At 45.0% G+C, this 22,954-nt stretch overlaps 2 protein-coding genes across 2 annotated transcripts in view; both read right to left on the bottom strand.

The window, feature by feature from the left end:
• Positions 1–22,954, bottom strand: part of TMEM230 (transmembrane protein 230) — a 768,807-nt gene that overhangs the window by 443,291 nt on the left and 302,562 nt on the right. The window lies entirely within an intron of this gene.
• RASSF2 (Ras association domain family member 2) overlaps positions 1–22,954 on the bottom strand; it is a 53,009-nt gene that overhangs the window by 24,657 nt on the left and 5,398 nt on the right. The window contains exon 3 of the mRNA XM_049779467.1: positions 2,566–2,656. Coding sequence (XP_049635424.1) covers positions 2,566–2,624 — 59 coding nt within the window. The 5' untranslated portion in view covers positions 2,625–2,656. The remainder of the gene's footprint in view (positions 1–2,565; positions 2,657–22,954) is intronic.

Below are 22,954 nucleotides of genomic sequence, written 5' to 3'. Positions count from 1 at the left end.
TTAATCCCCAACCCCCATCTTTTTAAAGACTCACTAAAGTCCTCTTCTGAAGCCAGACATCATGTCTTAGCTAGAAAATCACCAGTTTTCAGGGGTTGGAAACACAGCTCTCATATTGAGAGGAGAGAGAAGTCCTTCCCCTTTGGGAAGCCTTCATCACTGCAAGAATGTGCTGAGGGATCTATAAGTACATTTAGAAGGACTGGGGTGGGAGGCTCAAGGCAGCAGCCAGTAGCTTTTGCCTCTTCCCAGGTGAGAGCTGGGCATTTGATCTCTTTTTTATTATTTTCTTTTTTCCCATGGTAGTGACGTCACAATGAACAGGATGATGTGCAACCAGCATGAGGTTATAATTCATGGTTGTGACATTACAGCTGACATCATGATATGCATCACTTTAAGGTGCACATGGTTGTAATGTCACAATTCACATGATGATGCAATCCACTATTGCACCACAATTCATGGTTGTAATATCACAGTGTACAGTGTGATGTGCCACCACTATGGGATCATAATTCACAATTATGAATTCATGGCACAATGGACATGATGGTGCACTACCATTGTGAAGTCACAAATCATGGTTGTGATGTCACAATGGATAATATGGTGCACACCATTTCGAGGCCATCATTCAAGTTTGTGATGATACAATATAGACATTATGAAGAAAACCACTATGGCATCATAATTCATGATTGCGACTTCATAATGGACATCATGATGCATACCACTATGAGATAAAAGTCATGGTTGTGGTGTCACAATGGACATTGTGATGCGCACCACTATGAGGTCATAGTTCTTGGTTATGACGTCAAAATGAACATTATGGTGCACCACCATTATTAGGTCATAATTCATTGTTGAGACATCTCTGTTTCTCTATAATGTGCACCATGTGAGTTCATAATTCAAGGTTGTGGCATCACAATGGACATTATGATGCACACCACTATGAGGTCATAATTCACAGTTATGGCATCACAGTGGACATTGAAATGTGCAGCACTATGAGGTCATAATTCAGTTTCATGGCATCGCATTTGACGTTACGATGCACACCACTATGAGTTCTGAACTTGTGGTTGTGATGTCATATTCTCCATTATGATGAGCCCCATTACGAGGACATATTTACTGATTTAAGTCCTCTGGTTCGAAAGGCATTTGATCTCTTGAAATCCAGTTACTTGGAGAAATGTGGGGTCAAACCAGAGGCTAAAACTGGCTGCAAATTCCAGAAAGCTCCTGATAAGTTGCACCAGATCATTTGGAGTAAAGATTCTAAGCAAGCCAAGGTGAACTGGGGGGGAACATGTGACTCCAAATAACCTGCAATAAAATCTGTCTGCTACTTTGGAACTCCAAGGTCTGAGCCTACATAGGGTTTTAAATGACTGGCCAGGGGGCAGGCAGTTGGCTGGAGCACAGGCCTGGCAAACACAGGCCTCAGGCTCAGTGCCCAAAGTCTCCTGGGCACCACCAGGAGGAGTGAGCACTAGTGGCCTCCAGTACTGTTGGGAGGTAAATAATAAATTAGATCCTTAAAGGAAAAGAAAATGACTGGCCAGGAGAAATAGAAGCTTATCTTTAGCTGCTCCTGAGATGTATAACTAAGCATGATTCTAACTCTCACAGCTGTACCTTGACTAGGAGTATCTAGAGAACTTCAAAACAACTTTGTTAGAGCCAGAGAGATAATGGGGGCCCCCCCTCTCGGTCTCTTGCCTTGCACATAGCTGATTCCAGTTCAATCCTCTGAGTATCACCAGGAGTGATCCCTGAGGCATGATCCAAACACTCCCTGCTCCCAAAAATAAAATAAAATAAAATTTGATACAATTTTGATAAAATTTGATAAAAATAAAATTCCAGAGGAATTAGAAAATGAGATCATTCGGGGCTGGAGAGATGGCATGGAGGTAGGGTATTTGCCTTGCATGCAGAAGGATGGTGGTTCGAATCCCAGCATCCCATATGGTCCCCCGAGCTTGCCAGGAGCGATTTCTGAGCATTGAGCCAGAAGTAACCCCTGAGCGCTGTCGGGTGTGACACTCCCCCCCCCCAAAAAAAAAGAAAAATAATGAGATCATTCAAGAGAATCAATCCCTATGCTGGGCATAGCAAGTCCTCCAACTTAAAATCCCTAACAACGGCAATTTAGGCTCAAATTCTATCAGATAAGCAAAAACTTGAGGTGCAAGAGATTGTAAGGTTTAGAGCCACCAAACTGTGTTCTCTCTACAGGAGATACCTGTATCTAGTTTGACCAAAAGCCAAGCAGCAAAGGGATCCAAAACAGTTAAGATTCTGACAAGACGGGACGAGAAGCAGGCAGCACCACCACCTTCTGGAAGTCCTCCAAGACTCACAAGCCCTAGACGTACCATGTCTTAAGCTTCCCTTTTCCTCACTTTGGCTGCCCCAGAATTGAATGCTTTTATCCACATCACCACCTTGGAGGATGTTCTCAACACTGCACTCAGCTCCCACTCTCACACACGAACCCACCACTCATGTCCAGCCCACTCAGGATAACTCGTTAACAAAGGATCTTACTTGGAAATGTACTTATCCTGTCCACATGGGACGAGGGCAGTTGAATGACTGTAGTCCATTCTTCCTTTCTCTTCTCATCAGAAGTAGATGCCTAGATTTGAAAGGAGACAAAGGATCAAATCAGGTGGGGTGCTTAAGCTCAAAGACTTGGGGCTGAAGTGATAGCACAGTTGGTAGGGTATTTGTCTTGTACAAGGCCAACCCAGGTTCAATCCCTGGCATCCCATATGATCCCCCAAGCCTGCCAAAAGTTGTTTCTTAGCTCAGAGGCGGGAGTAACTCCTGAGCACTTCTGAGTGTGGTCCAAAAACAAATAAGCTTTGGGGCCGGGCGGTGGCGCTCGAGGTAAGGTACCTGCCTTACCTGCGCTAGCCTAGGAGACGGACCTCGGTGCGATCCCCCAAGCCAGGAGCGACTTCTGAGCGCATAGCCAGGAGTAACCCCTGAGCGTCATCGGGTGTGGCCCAAAAACCAAAAAAACAAACAAAACAAAAAAAAAACAAAAAAGCTTGGAGAATGGATGGAGCAACAGCACAGCAGGGAGCATGCTTGCCTTGCAAGTGGCCAGCGTAGATTTTTATCCCCAACATCTCATATGATCCCCTGAATCCACCAAGAGTGATCTCTGAGTGGAAAGCTAGGAGTAAGTCCTGAGCACCAACAGGTGTATAACCCACCACACATACAAAGAATGTGTTACCCACCCTGCTGGAAAGGACTTAGGCTGAGTGTTCAAGGACCACAACCAAATGCTGGTCACCTGGCTACCTCCAGGTGTGTATGTGTGTGTCTGTGTGTGTGTCTGTGTCTGTGTGTGTCTGTGTCTGTGTCTGTGTGTGTGTCTGTGTGTGTGTGTCTGTGTTTGTGTGTCTGTGTCTGTGTCTCCAGGAAGTCACATTATCATCATTCCCTCTTCCCAGACATTTTATTACAATTCTCAAATGGGCCAGAAAGACAGTATAGCAGGTAAGCTGCTTGCCTTGCATGCAGCTGACCCGGTTTGATCTCCAGCCTCCCAAATGGCAATCTCCCTAGCACCTCCAGGAGTGATTCCTGAGTACAGAGTCAGTGTAGATCACCACATGTGATCCAAAAACCAACAACCACAAAGTCTCAAACATAAAGTTGAAGAATTTCTACCCGTACCTCCAACCTTCATCTCACACTATCTAAATATCCCTTTGTCATTTGACCATCTTTCTTCCTGATTATTTCCAAAGTCAGTGATGAACAAAAGGAGTTTTACTAATTTTAAAACTGAAAACATACTGGTTTTTAATATTTTTAGCACAACTAGAAAAAAATCCTCTAATGTGTAGACACCATGCTCTTTCTTTGTTTTTGTTTTGGGGCCACACCTGGTGACAATCAGGGGTTACTCCTGACTATGTGCTCAGAAATCGCTCCTAGCTTGGGGGACCATATGGGACACCGGGGATCGATCAAACCTCGGTCCGTCCTAGGTTAGCATGTGCAAGGCAGGTGCCCTGTCACTTGTGCCACCGCTCCAGCCAGGGAAATCATGCTCTTGAACAGTGGTGTTACCCCTCCCCAAGGCCAAATGCTAATCTTACCTGGATGCTCAGACCTCCCCACATCTGGGAGGGGTCAGTAGTTTATAAAAGAGAAATTTAGGGGCCAAAGTGATAGCACAGCGGTAGGGTGTTTGCCTTCTTCATGGCAGACCCAGGATGGACTCATGCTTGTTTCCTGGCATCCCATATGGTTCCCTGAGCCTGCCAGGAATGATTTCTGTGTGCAGAGCCTGAAGTAACCCCTGAGCACCGCTGGGTGTGACCCAAAAACCAAAAACAAATTTTTTTAAAATATGAGTGTATCAATAGCTATATATGTATCCTGTACACATAGTGGAATATTATGTAGTCATGATAAAGAAAGTCCCCCCATCACCTGTTATTTGTGACAACAGGGATTAACCTTGAAGGCACATAATCTTCAGTGAAATAAGTTGTCTCTACGCACACACACAAACTATAAATATCAATCACCTTCTCCTATACATTGTTAGCATCTAAATCACTACTACCTTTGTTTATAGTTTCGTGGATTTTTTGTTTTTGTCTTTTGCATGACCTGGGCCTTTGTAAACTGTTGACAACACTGACAAATATATATATATTTGGAGCCATAAAGGTTAGTGGGACAATGAGGCTGTGAGACTAGAGGAACATCCATATGAAGAATTCCTGGGTCCCCATGGATGTGGCTTAATGGGAAAGCATATCCCTTCCATGCGTGAGACAGGAAGGAAGGAAGAAAGGAAGGAAGGAAGGAAGGAAGGAAGGAAGGAAGGAAGGAAGGAAGGAAGGAAGGAAGGAAGGAAGGGAGGGAGGGAGGGAGGGAGGGAGGGAGAAAAGAAGGGAGGGAGGGAGGGAGGGAGGAAAGAAGGGAGGGAGGGAGGGAGGAAGGAAGGGAGGGAGGAAGGAAGGAAGGAAGGAAGGAAGGAAGGAAGGAAGGAAGGAAGGAAGGAAGGAAGGAGGAAGGAAGGGAGGAAGGGAGGGAGGGAGGGAGGGAGGGAGGGAGGGAGGGAGGGAGGGAGGGAGGGAGGAGGGAGGAGAGGGAGGAAGGAAGGGAGGGAGGGAGGGAGGGAAGGAGGGAGGGAAGGAAGGGAGGGAGGGAGGGAGGGAGGGAGGGAGGAAGGGAGGGAGGGAGGGAGGGAGGGAGGGAGGAGGGAGGGAGGGAGGAGGGAGGGAGGGAGGGAGGGAGGGAGGGAGGGAAGGAAGGAAGGAAGGAAGGAAGGAAGGAAGGAAGGAAGGAAGGAAGGAAGGAAGGAAGGAAGGAAGGAAGGAAGGAAGGAAGGAAGGAAGGAAGGAAGGAGAGAGGGAGGGAAGGAAGGAGAGAGGGAGGGAAGGAAGAGAAGGGAGGGAGGAAGGGAGGGGAAAGAAGGGAAGGGAGAGGGGAAAGGAGGGAGGGAGGAAGAAGAGGGAGGGAAAAGAAGAAGAAAGGAAGGGGAAAGGGAAGGAAAAGGGTGGGAGAGAGGGAAGGGGATGGAGGGATGGCCCACATTGGGGCCAAAGAGATAACATAGTGGATAGGGCACTTGCCTTGCCTTGCACATAACTGACCCAGGTTGGATTTCTGGCATCCCACATGTTTCCCCCTCAGGAGTAATTATTGAGTGCAGAGACAAAAATAAACCAAGCCTCACAGGGTGTAGCTTTCCACATCTCAACAACAACCACCCAAAAAAATCAACATAACTTCAAAACGATTCAAAGGAGGGTCTTTCTCTGGAGAGGCTACATAAAGAACCAACAAATACAAGGAGAGGTGCCCAATATCACTGACCATTAAGGAAGTGAAATGAAAAGCTTCTGGACCACAGTGCTCAACAGGCCCACACTTACTTGGACAGCTGCTAACAAAAGTTACAAGTTCCGGTGAAGATGTGGAGAAATCAGGGCTTTGCCTCCTTTGGAGAATGTAAAAGGCACAGCTGCAGTGAAAGCGGGGTGGTAGTTCCTCAAAACATTTTGCAAATAGCATGACCATACAATTCAGCCATTCTACTTCTGAGTAGAATCCTCCAGTTAATCTCAAGTAAGAACTATGGAGCATTTGGACAATATGTTTATAGAAGCGCAGTAGTCAGGAGATGGGAGCCCCTCGTGTGCCTGCCTATAGCTGACAGTGTGAGGGAAACTGAGGAAGAACTGGGGAGTGAAAAACAGCTGACAGGATTTACAGGCACACTGCCCTGAGTCACAAGACAGCAGCAGCTGCAGCTAAAAAGATTAATGCAGAACATTGTGTTCCTCCAGGGCAGCCACATCAGCCTCAACTGCAACTTATTTTGCAGAAGAGGGTCAGTCACATCGTTCTTCAAGGCTACATCAACTTTGGCCACAACTTTGTAAAAGAAAGTTTGTTTGCTTGGTTATTAAGAATGTATAAAGACAATGCAGATCGAGAAGTGCCAGTTACCTTGACTCGTGGTCCGCCAGAACAAACTCCTTTCTCTTCCACCCACCTTGGCAGCAATCTCCAATCTTTAACTACCCCCTGACAAAAGGATTAATAAAGCATGGCACGAACAGTAATGCATTTACTAAGCCTTTAAAAGGAAAGGAATCTGGGGTTGGAGAGATGGGATAGGGATAAGGTACTCGCCTTGCCTGCACTGGTTCCCTGGACAGACTTTGAAGTGGAGAGAGAAGCACAAACCAAAAAACAAGGGTGGCCCCAAGAATCTGGGGAGTATCAGAAATGGATTCGCCTCAAAGGGCCTCTAGCATGAAGAACCCAGCCCTGCTTATGCCTTGATTTTAGTCTACCAAGACCTGGGTCAAATCATGGGTTTCAAGGCCAGAGTGATAACATACTGGGTAGGATAGGATAGTATTCACCTTGGACACGACTGACTGACCAGGGTTTGATCCCTGCCTTCCCATATATTCTCAAGCATCTCCAGGAGTGATTCCGGAGTGCAGAGACAGAAGGAAGCCCCCAAGCATTGCTAGATGTGCCCCAAAATCCAATAAAATAAAATAAAATGTGTGGGTTTCACACCCCTATGTTTTGGTCATTCTGTTGTGGCAACAGCAGGAAACAAGCAGGAAGGCACATTGTAGATGGTCTGTCCTTGGGTATAGGGCCCAGGCAGCTGAGCTCTATTCAGAAATGAAAGACCTCTGTGTACCCTGGAGTTGGACTTTATCAATTTCAAGTTTCTTTCTTTCTTTTTTAAAAAAATAATGTTTTTTTTTTGTTTTTTAGTTTTTGGGCCACACCCAGTGATGCTCAGGGGCTACTCCTGGCTATGCGCTTAGAAATCACTCCTGGCTTGGGGGGACCATATGGGATGCTAGGGGATCGAACCGCGAGCCATCCTAAGTCAACTGTGTGCACAGCAAATGCCCTACCGCTGCACCACCACTTCAGCCCCACTTTTTAAATTTTTCATAAAGGAAAAAAAAAGTTAACACAACCTATGTTGCATTGGGAGATGGGGGTGGGGTGTGAAAGGCAAAGAAATCAAGCAAATAGGTTGGATTGAGTCAGGGATCTTCAGCACAGAGCCAGAAGCATGCCCCAAGCACTGCCAATTGGTTCAGAAATCTAAATAAGTAATTTAAAAAATTTTTGGTTCTTGGGGTCAATATTGGCTGTGCTCAGGGGTTACTCCTGGCTTTACACTCAGAAATAGCTCCTGGCAGGCTCAGGGGACCATATGGGATGCCGGGATTCGAACTACCAGCCTTCTGCATGCAAAGCAAATGCCCTGACTCCTTACTATCTCTCTGGCCCCTAAAAAATATTTTTAAACAGAGTAATTATAGTCTTTCTTTAAGCAAAACTGGCCCCTAATTATACCCTTAGACACAAAGTACCTACCCCCCCCAAAAGAATACAGTAGGGAGGGTGCCTGCCTTGCACATGGTCTATCCAGGTTCCATCCCTCATAGCCCAAAGGTCACTCAAGCTCTCAAGAAGTTATTCCTGAGTGCAGAGTGAGTTAGTCTTGAGCACAACAGAATGTAGTCCAAAAACAAAACAAAAGAAGAAAAGTACTCTGATGTTTTCTCTGATAAAATAAAAAGCATGTACACTGGAAAAGTATTTACTGTTCCCTGAGCTGTATCACACTATGCCCTCCTGATGAGGAAGGGACAGCCCTGCCTTCAATGTGTGGTCTAGAGGAGTCTGGGGACACATTGGATCTAAGGGGCTGTAGCAGCAAACAGGAAGGGCATCTAATTGGCACGTAAACAGGCTTTGGGGACTTTCCAGAGGAAGTGACCTCTAAACCGAAACCTTGGTGATGAGAGCGCAAAAGATGGGCACAGCGATCCCACAGAGCATCGAACAGTGACCTATGATATGCTCCGGACCTTACCACTGGCATAGTCTGGACTTCACCAAAATGTCAGTAAGCTGTTGTGTTGGGCAAGGACAGGGCACTGAACAAGACCCCAAAGAAAGCCAAGTCCTCACCCTGGCATCTGGGCATGTTGCTTTATATGGCCATGGGAACATTGCAGATGTAATTAAAGACTTTGAAAATGGGGGACAATTCTGTATTATCCAAATGCACCCTAAAAGTTCTGTTTCATTGGTTTGAGTTTTGGGGGGGGGCATCCCTAAATGACCTGTTCAGGAGTTACTCCTGGCTCAGGTAGTGCCAGGGGTGAACCCAGGGCCTCCCACATGTAAGTAAGGTAAGTACTCTGCCCTCAAAATATAAGAGAAGAAATCTGTTTCGCTTTCAGTTGTCAAGTCTGTCTTCCTTTAGGATAATAAAGGCAGGTTATAGGTCTGACTTAAACTGTAGAATTGTCTTCTGTTTCCTCTCTCCTCTCCTCTCTCTCTTTATGTCCTCTCACTCTCTCTTTCTCATCTCTTCCCTTCCCTCCCTGTTTGAGAAGGATTGAGAAGACAACAGTGAAGGTTGCTGCTGAGAGGCCTGATGCAGGAAAGAGGGGTGAGAGAAGGAGTAAAAAGTCTGCAAATCCAGAGAAATAGAGAAGTGTTTCTGACAGTAGGTTTAGAAAAGGGGGTACTTCCAGATTCCAGGTGGAATTCCAGACAGACTCGAGACAGATGCAAAGGTTGCTGACAACAATGGAAATGTAGGTGCTCAGTCACATGCACACCAACCTGAGGAAAAGGGGTCAGTAGAACCTGCTGGTGCTGATGACCGTGCATGAGAAAGCATTCTGGAAGAACCGAACATGGAGCTGCCAGGGAGGACAGAGACTGACCCAGGAGAAGGGGTAGGAAGTTACCAATGAGAGAGCAGAGAAGGCTGAAGAGAGGGGATCCACAAGGAAGATCGGGGTCAGGCCAAAAAAGAGGAGTTTCAAAAGAGGTAGTTGTTAGCAGCGACAGGGTACCCAGGAAGTAAAGAGAACATGGTGATTTGAGGAGAAAACTTAGTCAGGAAATCTAGAAGCTGGTGGTGGAGACCCAGAAAAGGACCCAGGGCCACCCTAATTTTCCACAAGAAGTCATGGGGGCCTTCAGACAGAGTCAGTTCCACTGCCTGGTTGGAACAGAAGTCAGGTAAGTTGTACCTGGTCAGACCTTGTCACCTTCATTTTTTGAGGCTTTCTACAGCTGGGAATGTTACTATAGTCTTTCTTAGAGGAATTCTTCTCTTCCTTCCATTTTTTGACAATACCTCGATCCCTCTATCTAGCACTATCCATTCATTCGTAAACCAACCTACCATTCGTTCAACCTATCTATCCATCATTCTATCCAACCATCATTCACACATCCAACTGTTTATCCATCTATATACCCATCTATTCACCTACATATCCAATCATTATCCATCTGTCCATCCATCATTCATGCATCCATGCATCCATTTTTCCATCCCTGCAGTTACTCTCCATGTCTTCTATAATTTTTAGTCATAATCTCAGTTTCTCACCTCAGAATTTTCTAACCCACTGACTGGGTTTTCTGCAGAAAAAGAAAAAAATAGAAAAAGCTATTATGGCCTCCATCATAATTTATAATTTAATAATTCTATTTTGCATCTGAAAGGGATCTGTCCTGCTCTTAAGACATTTCCTTTTCATAGCATGTCCTCTTAAATCACTGATAATAGCAATTAGAGAATTTCAATCTTCTCTACAATTATGAAAGCTATTTGGGACTTGAGGGGAAAATACAGACCAACTAACAAAAGGATATATTATATAATATATTGTCCCCCAATATATTTGGGGACAGATGTGGGCTGCACTTCTAAATAGCAGGGGGAAGATAAATTATTTTTTCATGTTACTGGAAAAATGGCTGCCCTTAGAAAATAAAAGGACTATAAGTTCCTAGACCTCCCACCAAAATAAATTATAGAGGCATAAAACCTATAAACATTAAAAGGCTGGATAATACTGGTAGAAAAATGGACCAGTTCCATAGCTAACTTCCAAAGGCATAAACATCCCAGGCAGACTTCTCCGGGCTGACAACTCTGCGGCCTTCTCAGAATCAGGCCCTTTTCTGCCTGAAAGTACAGCAGCCTACTGCCATACCAGACAACCTCTGACAGACATGTATCAGCTCAGGGCCGAAGAGATAGCATGGTGGTAGGGCATTTGCCTTTCATGCAGAAGGACGGTGGTTCGAATTCTGGCATCCCATATGGTACCCCGTGCCTGCCAGGAGCAATTTCTGAGCATAGAGCCAGGAGTAACCCCTAAGCGCTGCTGACTGTGACCCAAAAAAACAAAATAAATGAATAAATGAAAGAAAGAAAGAAAGAAAGAAAGAAAGAAAGAAAGAAAGAAAGAAAGAAAGAAAGAAAGAAAGAAAGAAAGAAAGAAAGAAAGAAAGAAAGAAAGAAAGAAAGAAAGAAAGAAAGAAAGAAGAAAGAAAGAAAGAAAGAAGAAAGAAAGAAAGAAAGAAGAAAGAAAGAAAGAAAGAAAGAAAGAAGAAAGAAAGAAAGAAAGAAAGAAAGAAAGAAAGAAAGAAAGAAAGAAAGAAAGAAAGAAAGAAAGAAAGAAAGAAAGAAAGAAAGAAAGAAAGAAAGAAAGAAAGAAAGAAAGAAGAAAGAAAGAAAGAAAGAAAGAAAGAAAGAAAGAAAGAAAAGAAAGAAAAGAAAGAAAGAAGGAAAGAAAGAAAGAAAGAAAGAAAGAAAGAAAGAAAGAAAGAAAGAAAGAAAGAAAGAAAGAAAGAAAGAAAGAAAGAAAGAAAGAAAGAAAAGAAAAGAAAAGAAATGTCTCATCTCTACAACTAAATTTTATCAAACTACCAGGCCACAAACTGTTCCAGAACTGTAGATTCTGGACTAAGCAGCCACATGCAGTAGATGACACCTCAAAATTTAATGATGTCAGTCCATAGGATTTCAACAAATCTGATAGAAGACCACCAAGTTCAAAAAGCCTAAACAATGACACAAAAGGCTTAACTCGCCCAAGTAACTCCTTTAGAAATCTGACAGTTAGCACACAAATTGACCTTTGTGTAAGTAATATGAAGTCAATTTGTTTGGGCCTACTATGGGGACAGGCTCAGGTGGTGGGTGGGAAACTTGGGTCATTGGTGAAGGGAAGGCCACATTGATGGCAGGACTGGTGTTGAAACAGTTAATGCCTGCCAACTTGGTAAATCCTGGTGCTCTAATTTTCAAAAATTTAACACATAAATAAAGAGCTGGATGGAAAGGCAGCTCTGTATGAGATATCTAATATATAATAAAAACATAAACTGGAATGGAAACAACTTCTCTGTGAAAGACCCCAAAGACAGCATAGAAACCATTCTCCAGATGCCATTTTCTTGCTTTTTTCCTTTCTGAAGTAGGCTCCGGTGATACTTCTCCTCACTGTTGTTCTTGCTATTGTATTTCTTGGGGAAGGAGTACTGGGAACACATAGAGAGCTCACCACACAGTTGAAATGAAATGAGAGGTAACTGATCCAGCCCTCCTTTGTCTGATTAACATCTGCATCACTTCTCACAAACTTTCCAGCCAGCACCACAGATCTCTGGCTCCCAGCTGCCAGCTGAGAAAGGCACCTAGCTGAATTTATATATATACGCTGAGGCAAACACAGCATCAGGACTAACAAAGGGACGGAAACATAAGTCCAGTCCTGTATTGTTTAAGCAGAGTATTGTTCTCTGCATTGAAGCTGGTACAGGAGACTGGAATGTGGCTTCGACTGGACATTTCCTTCTTCCTCAGTTCCTCCCTTGCCAATAACTGCCTCCTTAGAGTCAGATCTGCTCAGCTACCTCAAGGCAACTCTATTTCCTTCTGTTACTATCAAGGACATGCAGACCCTTCGGGGGCTTTACAAGGCCTCCTCAGACTCGTTCCCAAGCACAGTTCCTAGATACCTTGAGAACACTGAATGGATCATCACTAGCTTCTTTGCAAAACAGAAAGGTGAAGGGGTTGGAGGAGGGAAGCTTTCTAGGATAGTAGGCACCAGTGGCCTGGAAATCACTTAGCACTGAAACTCAGAGGAAGCAGGAGAGAGATAGGGACAGAATTTCAAAGCAGGCTGAAGCAGTTTTCTGAGGCATAATGGATAAGAGGAAGCTGCTCCCTGGAAAAGGAAAAAGCTACTAAATTCTGCAGGAAGCTTTCTGGGAGCCTGGATGTTTCACTGACAGGAATTCCTATCAGCACCACTTTTCATGAGAAAAGATTAAATGTTTTTTGAATGCCTACTAACCCCCAAGACAGGGCTCTGGAATATGGAGATGTGAATATATAAGTGGGTATATGGGACTTCCAGGCCTTAGTCATGTTGGAAGAAGCCCTTGGTACCACCAATTCTCACTTCTTCTTTCTGCCAGGAATGACTCATGCCCAGGTTGAATGTCCCAGGTTCAACTCCATAGAATTCTAGGTAATGCCATCTTGCACATCAGTGGTACTTCAACTATCCTGGCTGGGGCCCCACGTGCTACTTCCTGTCAATGTCAAGAGTAACTAGGGAGGGGCGGAGAGATAGCATAGAGGTAAGGCCTTGCATGCAGAAGGTTGGTGGTTCGAACCCTGGCGTCCCATAAGGTCCCCCGAGCCTGCCAGGAGCGATTTCTGAGCGTAGAGCCAGGAGTAACCCCTGAGCGCTGCTGGGTGTGACTCAAAAACAAAATACAAAAAAGAAAAAAAAAGAGTAACTCTGGGACTGAGCTGCACAGACTAAAGATATATCCCAGAGCTGGAGAGAAAGGGTGTTTGCCTTGCACAGCCTTTGCACACACAAAGTTAACTCAGGTTCAAGACCCAGGATCTCATATGGTCCCCCAGCACCACCAGGAGTAATCCCTAAGCATTGTCAGGAATGGCCTCCAAACGAAACAAAACATATCACACACCCCAAGCATGTCTCAGAAGAAACTTTTACGACCGAAAGGAATGGAATTTACCCAAAGCCACTGAGTTGGGTTTCAGTACCTACTACTATTTCAAAAAGAATATTCCAGGGGGTCATTCTTAGCACAGAGCTAATGAACGAGGACCCCTTGCTATACAAGGTACCATTTCTACAGAAACCAGGAAGCCCACAAGCCAGCTTGGGGCCCTAGCAGCTAACACTGTTGCTAGGGTGGCCAGAAACTTCCCTTTGGGGGGGCCTATCCCCACTTCTTCTCGGAGCTCTGGCCCTAGCTTCTGCTGAGAATCTGCAACTCCCAGGTTCAAGAAGAAAGTTGTCAGACACAGATGGGGCTTTGTTCTAAATGTGTTCACAACTGCCTCCTCATTTCCTGAGGGACTCTGCTTCAGAAACCAGCAGGGAAAGAGGCGCAAGTCTAAGTCCCCTGTGCTGCAGCCCTGGCACGGGGGCAGGAAGATGTGTCCCTGCCAACAGGAAACCCCAGCCCTATTATGCCACATGAGGAAGGAGACTTGAGCTGTGGCCTGGGGCCCTGCCAAGATCTAGAGATTACAAGAGATTCTACTCATGGTCTCAGAACTGAGCTGAGCTGCAACCTGGGCAAAGCAAAGGCTGATACTGAACAAATAACACATAAGGAGACCGGAGTCATAGTACAATTGTGGAGGGAGCACTTGCATTATATGCGGCAGACCCAGTTTCAATCCCCAGCACCCTATGTGAGTTTGCCAGGAGTGATTCCTGAGTGAAGAGCCAGGAGTAAACCCTGAGCACCATCAGGTGTGGAAAGAAAAGAAAAGAAAAGAAAAGAAAAGAAAAGAAAAGAAAAGAAAAGAAAAGAAAAGAAAAGAAAAGAAAAGAAAAGAAAAGAAAAGAAAGGGAAGGGAAGGGAAGGAGAAAGGAGAAAGAAAGAAAGAAAGAAAGAAAGAAAGAAAGAAAGAAAGAAAGAAAGAAAGAAAGAAAGAAAGAAAGAGAGAGAGAGAGAGAGAGAGAGAGAGAGAGAAAGAAAGAGAGAAAGAAAGAAAGAGAGAAAGAAAGAAAGAGAGAAAGAAAGAAAGAAAGAAAGAAAGAAAGAAAGAAAGAAAGAAAGAAAGAAAGAAAGAAAGAAAGAAAGAAAGAAAGAAAGAAAGAAAGAAAGAAAGAAAGAGGGGCCGGGCGGTGGCGCTGGAGGTAAGGTGCCTGCCTTACCTGCGCTAGCCTAGGAGACGGACCGCGGTTCGATCCCCCGGCGTCCCATATGGTCCCCCAAGCCAGGAGCGACTTCTGAGCGCATATAGCCAGGAGTAACCCCTGAGCGTCACCGGGTGTGGCCCAAAAAACCAAAAGAAAGAAAGAAAGAAAGAAAGAAAGAAAGAAAGAAAGAAAGAAAGAAAGAAAGAAAGAAAGAAAGAAAGAAAGAAAGAAAGAAAGAAAGAAAGAAAGAAAGAAAGAAAGAAAGAAAGAAAGAGAGAGAGAGAGAGAGAGAGAGAGAGAGGGAGGGAGGGAGGGAGGGGGGGGGGAGGGAGGGAGGGGGGGAGGGAGGGGGGGGGGGAGGGAAGGGAAGGGAAGGGAAGGGAAGGGAAGGGAAGGGAAGGGAAGGGAAGGGAAGGGAAGGGAAGGGAAGGAAAGGGAACGAAAGGAAAGGAAAGGAAAGGAAAGGAAAGGAAAGGAAAGGAAAGGAAAGGAAAGGAAAGGAAAGGAAAGGAAAGGAAAGGAAAGGAAAGGAAAGGAAAGGAAAGGAAAGGAAAGGAAAGGAAAGGAAAGGAAAGGAAAGGAAAGGAAAGGAAAGGAAAGGAAAAAGGAAAGGAAAGGAAAGGAAAGGAAAGGAAAGCAGAAATAGCACCCACTGCCTGCCATTCCCTCAGCTACTGTATCTGCCTGCATTAATAATGAAAGGCTTGCTTATGGGCCAGAAATGCCTTCTCTCCAAACTGTTCACCCCATTCCATTGACCCTCACAACCCTCTTCATTCCCATTCCTACTCAGAGTGTCCTAGACCTCAGGAGCCCAAACTCAACCATAACCAAAGGACCTGAAGGTCAGGTACAATGAGAATGTTTATCCCTTTCTCAGCTTTATACTGGATGATGAAGAAAAGGCTTGGCACTCTTCTTACATCAAAATAATATTGGGGTGGGCAGGGAAGAAGAAGGTATTTGAGAAAGAGCTTGGCTTGCTCTGCTTGAGGTAGTAGCAAAGGTCTTAATCCAAGGAAGTCTTCAGCTGCCAGAACCACCACAGAACATCCCAGGGTGAAGCTAATCATAAAATTCAAAATGGGATAACTGCAGCCTTGATGAGTGCTTACTATGGGCTTAGTGTCTTTTACCTGCTTGGAGCCATTTAATCCCACAATTACCCCAGGAAGAAAGAAACCTTAATATCCCATTCTTCAGATGAAGCAATTGAGGCACCAGGAAGCAAAGTGCCTTGTTTAGTGACACACTGGCTAGATCCTGATTACTTCAGCTCCTCCTGGGATGTGGGGGGGGGGGGGGAGAGAGAGAGAAGGAGCTTTTAGCAAAAAATAAATAAATAAATAAATAAACAAGCAAAAAACATCTGAAAAGCCATTTTCTAGAAATGAGTAGTTTTCTCACATTTGGGCATCAGAATTTGCTCCTGGGCTCATTCCATGTAGACAACAGTGCTCATAAAGTGTGGGTCTCTTCCCCCAGTTTCTAAGTCATTACTTCTGAGAACAATCTGAGAATGTATATACTTGACCAGAACACAGTCACAAGGCTTTGGGAACTGTGGCTTATTCCTTGCAGAGGGGAAGGCTTGATTTCTCTCATTTTATAGAAGAGGAAATAGAAAGTACCAGAGGTAAAGCATCTCGTCCCAGATCATAGAACTGACAGGAAACAAGTGCTCCATCGTTCCCCAGAGCAACTGGACAAGAGCAAGTCCACACATAGGCAGACCCTAGGAGACTGAGTGAGGGACAGGACAGGAAAACAAGATTGGACAAGGCCACCAGCACACAGGGTGTCCAGAAGGAGAACCTCTCCCAGGACCACACATATGTTGCACTATCACAGAGTAGTAGCAAGCTCTCAGGCACATCTTTCACCCACTGTCTAAAGAACAAGCTGCCCCATGATACTCATGGCTTCACAATCTGTCCTCACCTCAGAAAAAGTCTACAGGGGCCGGGCAGTGGCGCTAAAGGTAAGGTGCCTGCCTTGCCTGCGCTAGCCTTGGACGGACCGCGGTTCGATTCCCCAGTGTCCCATATGGTCCCCCAAGCCAGGAGCAACTTCTGAGCACATAGCCAGGAGTAACCCCTGAGCGTTACCGGGTGTGGCCCAAAAACCAAAAAAAAAAAAAAAAAAAAAAAGTCTACAGACCTAACATATGACAGGAACATAGAAGGAGGCAAGTAAAAGGGTCCTGCTGACAGGTCACTTCAGTCCCTCTCCAGGAGGAAGCTCTGGCCTGGACCACGCAGCAGAAGAAGAAATGAGGTTCAGCAAGGCCAATATGAGATTACTCTTCAAGCAGCTTCGTCTGAGAAGTCTGCTTTTTTCACAGCTATCTGGTCCCCCGGTGCAGCCATTCCTCTCCAAGCCTCTGCATAGAGTTGAAATCTGAGGAAATGGTCCTGGGATTTTTGCCAGAAAAACCTGTCTCCCTCCCCAACATAAGCACTAGGGCTCAGGGATATGAGAGGGGTTACTGAGTAACCTGGAAAGACACCATGAATCCCCAGGACAATGACACAAGCACACCCTGAGGCAGAGTAACTTATTTATTGGGAAGGCTCCATCAGTGTACAAGTGTTTTGACCTTCTAAATGGAAGGGTTTTTTTGATTTTGGTTTTGTTTTGTTTTGGGATCACACCCAGCAGTGCTCAGGAGTCACTCCTAGCTCTACTCTCAGAAATTGGCCCTGGCAGGCTTAGGGGACCATATGGGATGCCAGGATTCGAACCACTGTCTTTTTTGCATCTAAGGCAAACGCCCTACTTCTATGCTATCTCTCTGGTCCCTAAATGGAAGTTTAAAAAGAACTCCATGGCCCTCAGCCTCCTACCAGAAAAATAGGAGTAAAAAAAAAAAAAAAAAAAAAAGAAAAGAAAAAGCAGACAGGAAATATAAAGATACGTGTCAATGATACCTCAATTTAAAAAAAAAGTAAAAACTTGGGCCCGGAGAGATAGCACAGCGGTGTTTGCCTTGCAAGCAGCCGATCCAGGACCTAAGGTGGTTGGTTCGAATCCCGGTGTCCCATGTGGTCCCTGTGCCTGCCAGGAGCTATTTCTGAGCAAACAGCCAGGAGTAACCCCTGAGCAACACTGGGTGTGGCCCAAAAACAAAAACAAAAACAAAAGTAAAAACTCAATTTCAAATAAAAAGCTGTATATACATGTGTTGATGTGTGCGTAGGTTGGGGATGTGAATGTTTAAGTACAAGTGTGTGAGAAAGAACGTGTAGAATTGGATGTACACAGGAATGCATGAGGAAGGTATATGTGTGAGGGAGAGTGCATATATAAATATGTGGCCGAGTGTGTAAATATGTGAGTAAATAGGTATTTGTTGTGAGAATGTGTAGGGTGAGTGAGGAAGAGTGAAAAAAGCAGTGTGTGTGTGTGTGTGTGTGTGTGTGTGTGTGTGTGTGTGTGTGTGTGTGTGTGTGTGTGTGTGTGTGTGTGTAGAATTTAGAGTATGGCTCAGAGAAACCAAAGACCCAGAATGCTCTAGGTCTGTTTACAGACACACACACCCCCAGGGAAATATTTGCTATCCTCCTAAAACAACTGCTTCATCACCTCCAACAAGATGGCTTCTGAGGAAGGGAGGTTAGTGACTGTTATGGGAAGAACAGACTGTATGGGAAGGAGAAACTGTCCTGGTATCAGGGTGCCTGCAATGGGAAGGCCCTCCTGGACTAAAATTCAACAGGGATAATGTTTTGACTTGGAGGGGATGGGAAATTGGTGAAAGATCAGTAGCCCTAATCAAACAAACAAGGTTAGAATCACTTGACTTGCATTTCTCAAAATATAGGGAATTTTGGTGTCCCACCTAGGTCAAGAGCAATAAGCTTCCTCCAATACCATAATTACTTGGCTAAAGTGATGACCAGTCTCACAGGAAAGGCCCAAGGCAAGTCACCCTGTGCCACTCACCCCCAACCCCCACCTGCTCACTGTGGGCACCTCAACTCTGAGGAGACGTGCAGGTGAGGAGTGGCCGCCTCCAGACTCGCTTCCTTCCAGCAGGTCTCTCTGTCAGCCACGTTTCCTGTTTACTGACACTCATCTCTGATCTCACATCCTCTTCCTAAAGGGAACCCCAACAGCTCTTCCTTTTTTGGTGCTATAGGCTGAGACGCTGAGCTTTGTGAGCGGAGATGGAGATGGGGAGCGGGGTGGGGATTTCTCTCCTTTCTCCCTGGGGCCAGGACTGGAAACCCCCAAGCTGGGCTATGGCCTCTTCATGGCAAACAGACCCGTTTCTTGTCCTGAGAAGGGTCAGAAGAGACAGCCAGATCCAGTGTTTGGGGGAGCCTTTCTCTAGAGCAGCTGTGAGAGGGACACCCACCTTCCACTCTCCTTCAGTCTCTTCCACACGCTACCAAAATATGCCGAGAAAACTCACCTGCCTCTGTAGGACTCGGCCCTTCCCAGGACCAGGAAGGGAGGCCTGTGTGGCGGTTCCCAGGACTTTCTCAGGAGGCTAAGAGGAAGTTTCCTCCCAAACCACCCTCCTTTGCCTGCCCTGTGACCAGCTGACTGAGCCCTAACCCCCTCCCCCCCCAAAAAAAAAATCAGCACTAGAACTTCTCAAAATGGCCTCTATCAAATTTTTACACTTCCTCAAACTGTCTGGCCATGAAAGCAGCCATTCCAGGAGCTCACTTCACAGAAAACTTGAAGCAGCAGGGTCATAACTAGGTGTCCCGAGACACCATTTTGTGTCTGAGACACCTCTTACCCCATGCACAGGACCCCTGATTACAGCCACACAATCTGATTTCAAGGTGGTTGGTATGGAAGATTCTGGCCCTCCTCTCCCTCAGACCTGACCTGAGATACACACAATGCCTCCTCCACACCCGCCCTTTCATGTACCATGACCCCAGTGTTCCTGTCAAAGACATAAAACCAAATATTACCAAATGTAGGGCTGCCACTCTCTCCAGAGCCCTTGGGGCCTTATGGATTTCACCAGCTAAAGTCCCTGCACCAGCCAGGCTGCCAGTTGGATAGAGCATTTTTCAACCTCTTAGCAGGTCAAGTCCACTTACTGGGTCTGGAACACACAAAAGATATTTGAACCAGAAAGATGGAGTCTCCTCATTTCTGTCCTCAAGGACCTCCGGGTCTTAGCACCTCACTTTCACTAGATTTATGCCTCACTCACTGTCTAGTCATAAGGTTTCAGGAATGAGGATACTCAAGCACAGCTCTCAAATCTAACAATGCACACAGAAAACCCTGAGATAAGACAATTCAGCAATATACAGACAGTTGCCAAAGACCAACAAGCCACCCTGGGGCCCACCTTGCCCAGCCCCTGGCCACCCACTTTGTTCTGCCCAGTTAACATGGAGGTCAGACCATGACCCCCATCCCAGGGGCTGGCGATAGGACAGGAAGGACTCCATGACCCCACTGGAAATAAGATTACCAGAAACTAAATATCACAGCTCTCTCCCAGGGCTTTCTCCTTCTTCCTTTTGTTCTTTTGTTTATTTATATATGTATATATGTGTGTGGTATATATATATGTATATATATCTGAAAGCAAAAATGATACACAGAAGAATAACTATTGAACAATTCCACTTCAATGAGATAGCTAGATTAGGCAAATTGATAGCCACAGAATAGAGGTTACCAGGAAGGGTTGGGATACAGGGAGTGCATGTATATTTAGTGCTTCAGGAGTTCAGAGAATGAGATGAGAAGTTCTGGAACTCGACCCTTGTGAATACACTTAATGCTATTCCTATGACTAAATGTTTGCTTTCCCTACCCAAATTCAGGGACTGGAATTCTAGCCCCACCTAGGGTAGATCTTTGGGTGGTGATGAGGTCATGAATGAAGGACCATCATGAATGAGCAAGTGTCTCATCAGAGACTCCAGAACCTCTTTCCTTCCATTGTAAAGTTCTTGACAGGAAAAAAGGTCTTCAACCTACAGTGCTGATACTCAGATCTCCAAATCTCTCCCACTCAGAACTATGAGGAACCCACATTTTGCTTGCCTGTAAGTCACACAGTCTGTTTACAGTTGCTTACCCAGACTAAGACAGTCATTGAATTGGGACACAAAAATGGTTAAAAGGGGCCTGTGTGGAGACTGAAGTGATAGTACAGTGGGTATGGCATAGCCTTACACGCAATGGACCAGTGTTGGATCTTTGACATCACATAAGGTCTCCTGAGCACCATTAGGAATAATTTGAGTGTGGTGCCAGGAGTAACCCCTGAGTATTTCTGGGATGTGGCTCAATGGTTAGAGCACAAGCCTTGTATGTGTGAGACCCTGGATTAATTACCAACACTCCACTTTCCCACCCCCTGCACCACAGGTTGGGTGAGGTGGGGGGTCCTAAAAGCAACAACCCTCCAAAAACAGCTAAAAGAATAGATCTTATGTTCTATGTATTTTATCATAACATCAAACAGTACTCAGGGATTACTCCTGGCTTTGTGCTCAATGATAACACCTGGCAGGGCCAAAGGAAGGTGGCATATACGGTGCCAGGGATTGAAACACGTGTAACATAAGTGCCTTATCTGCTGTACTATCTCTCTGGTCTCCATAAGCAATATATTAAATATGAAAATTAATATCATAATCTTCCTAAATTCTACCAAAGTAATCAATCTTGACATTTTGCTATCCGTCCTTTCAGAAACAAAAATAAATAGATAACATATTCTAAAAAAATAATGTATTTTGGGGGGTATGGGATATTCCAATATCTAGACATAACAAAGTGAACAGATTTACTGTCGTTGGTCATTTACTTGTGGTCATGGTGGTTAATATAAACAATGTGCTGTTTATAAACATCTCAGGCACATATTTTCTACAAATATCAATTACATTTTTAGGATAAGCATTCCAACTGGTGTAATTGTCTAGTCAAAAAATCCGTTGGAAACAGTAAAATCCATACCGAGGATGCTGAATTTTGCCATTTAAAACTCATTCTATATGTGGACTTGAATTTTGCCATATAAAACTCGTTCTATATGTGGACTTTTCTCAGATTCCATGTTGGTGTCTGTGACAAGACAGTTCAGTCTGGGGACACAGGGACTGTTCTTTCCATAAGAAACTAGCTCCCTCACTGCCACCTACATGCATCCAGCTCAGTCCCAGCAGCTCCACAATTTGAGAACCCTACCCCTAAAGAAATTTGAGAGACCTCTTAGATTCTGCATCTAAGTATGTGCAGGCATCACAAATTGAGGATGTTGCCCCTGGTAAGTACCACTGCTGGAATATTCTGAAAATGTTTGTTGCCTGGCAAGCATGATGCTGAGTGACCACCACAACCAGGTATGCATGCAACTACCTTGTCACCATTAAAAGTAATAATAGGGGCCAGAGAGATAGCATGGAGGTTGGGCATTCGCCTTGCATGCAGAAGAACAGTGGTTCGAATCCCGGCATTCCATATGGTCCCCTGAGCCTGCCAGGAGCGATTTCTGAGCATGGAGCCAGGAGTAACCCCTGAGCACTGCCAGGTGTGACCCCAAAACCAAAAAAAAAAACAGAGTAATAATAAAAGTGTAAAGGGAAGAGATATGAGATATTAAAAAAAAAGAAGAAGAACAAAAAAGAAACTAGCTCCTCCCTCTCCACCCGCAGGCCTTCTTTGGAGCTGTATCATGTCAGTATCATGAAATGAAACTCATTTTTTTAGTGCTCATGGGACTCAGGAGCTACTTTCAGATGGTCCCTGGGAAAAACCATGAAATGATGGGTCTTCATCCCAGGTCTCCAGCACACAAATCCTGTCCCATAGCCCTTTGAACTACTTCCCCAGCCCCTAGAAGCAGAATCTTGCTGAGTAACTACTGAATCCCCCCCTTATCACAGCAAAGACTACATACAGCCTAGATCTCTTGACTGCTCTGTGCTAGCTGCCCCATGATGGTCAACTTCAGTATGAACACACCAAAGGTTTTATTTTGTTGAAGATTTTGTTCCTCTATGGACAAAAAAAGAAGGCAGTGGCAGTGGTCTCTTCCCAGCAAGGACCAGAAAAGACCTTTGTAGTCATCCAATCCTAGTTCCCTGAAGTCCCAATAATTTTTAGCACAAACATGGTGATGAGTAGAACCATCAGTGAAACCCAGAATTTTGTGATTCAGTGGGCAGACCTTGAATACACCCCACATTTTGGATGTCTGGGATCATTTTGATCCTCCTCAACCCTGAGCAATATTAGATAGTAAGATCACTGAGATCAAATTGGAGCCAGATCCTAATCATCAGCTCCTAACTTTCCGGGCCTCCTGGTACATCTTTTCTCAAGTGGGGAGTTCAGTGATACTCAGAAGCCTAAAATATTTACACTATAAAAATCACCAACTACCACAA

The sequence above is a fragment of the Suncus etruscus genome, chromosome 9 (assembly GCF_024139225.1).
Source record: "Suncus etruscus isolate mSunEtr1 chromosome 9, mSunEtr1.pri.cur, whole genome shotgun sequence".
NCBI lineage: Eukaryota > Metazoa > Chordata > Mammalia > Eulipotyphla > Soricidae > Suncus > Suncus etruscus.
The sequence above is the reverse complement of the archived record's forward strand: the minus strand, read 5'-3'. Positions and strand labels throughout refer to the sequence as shown.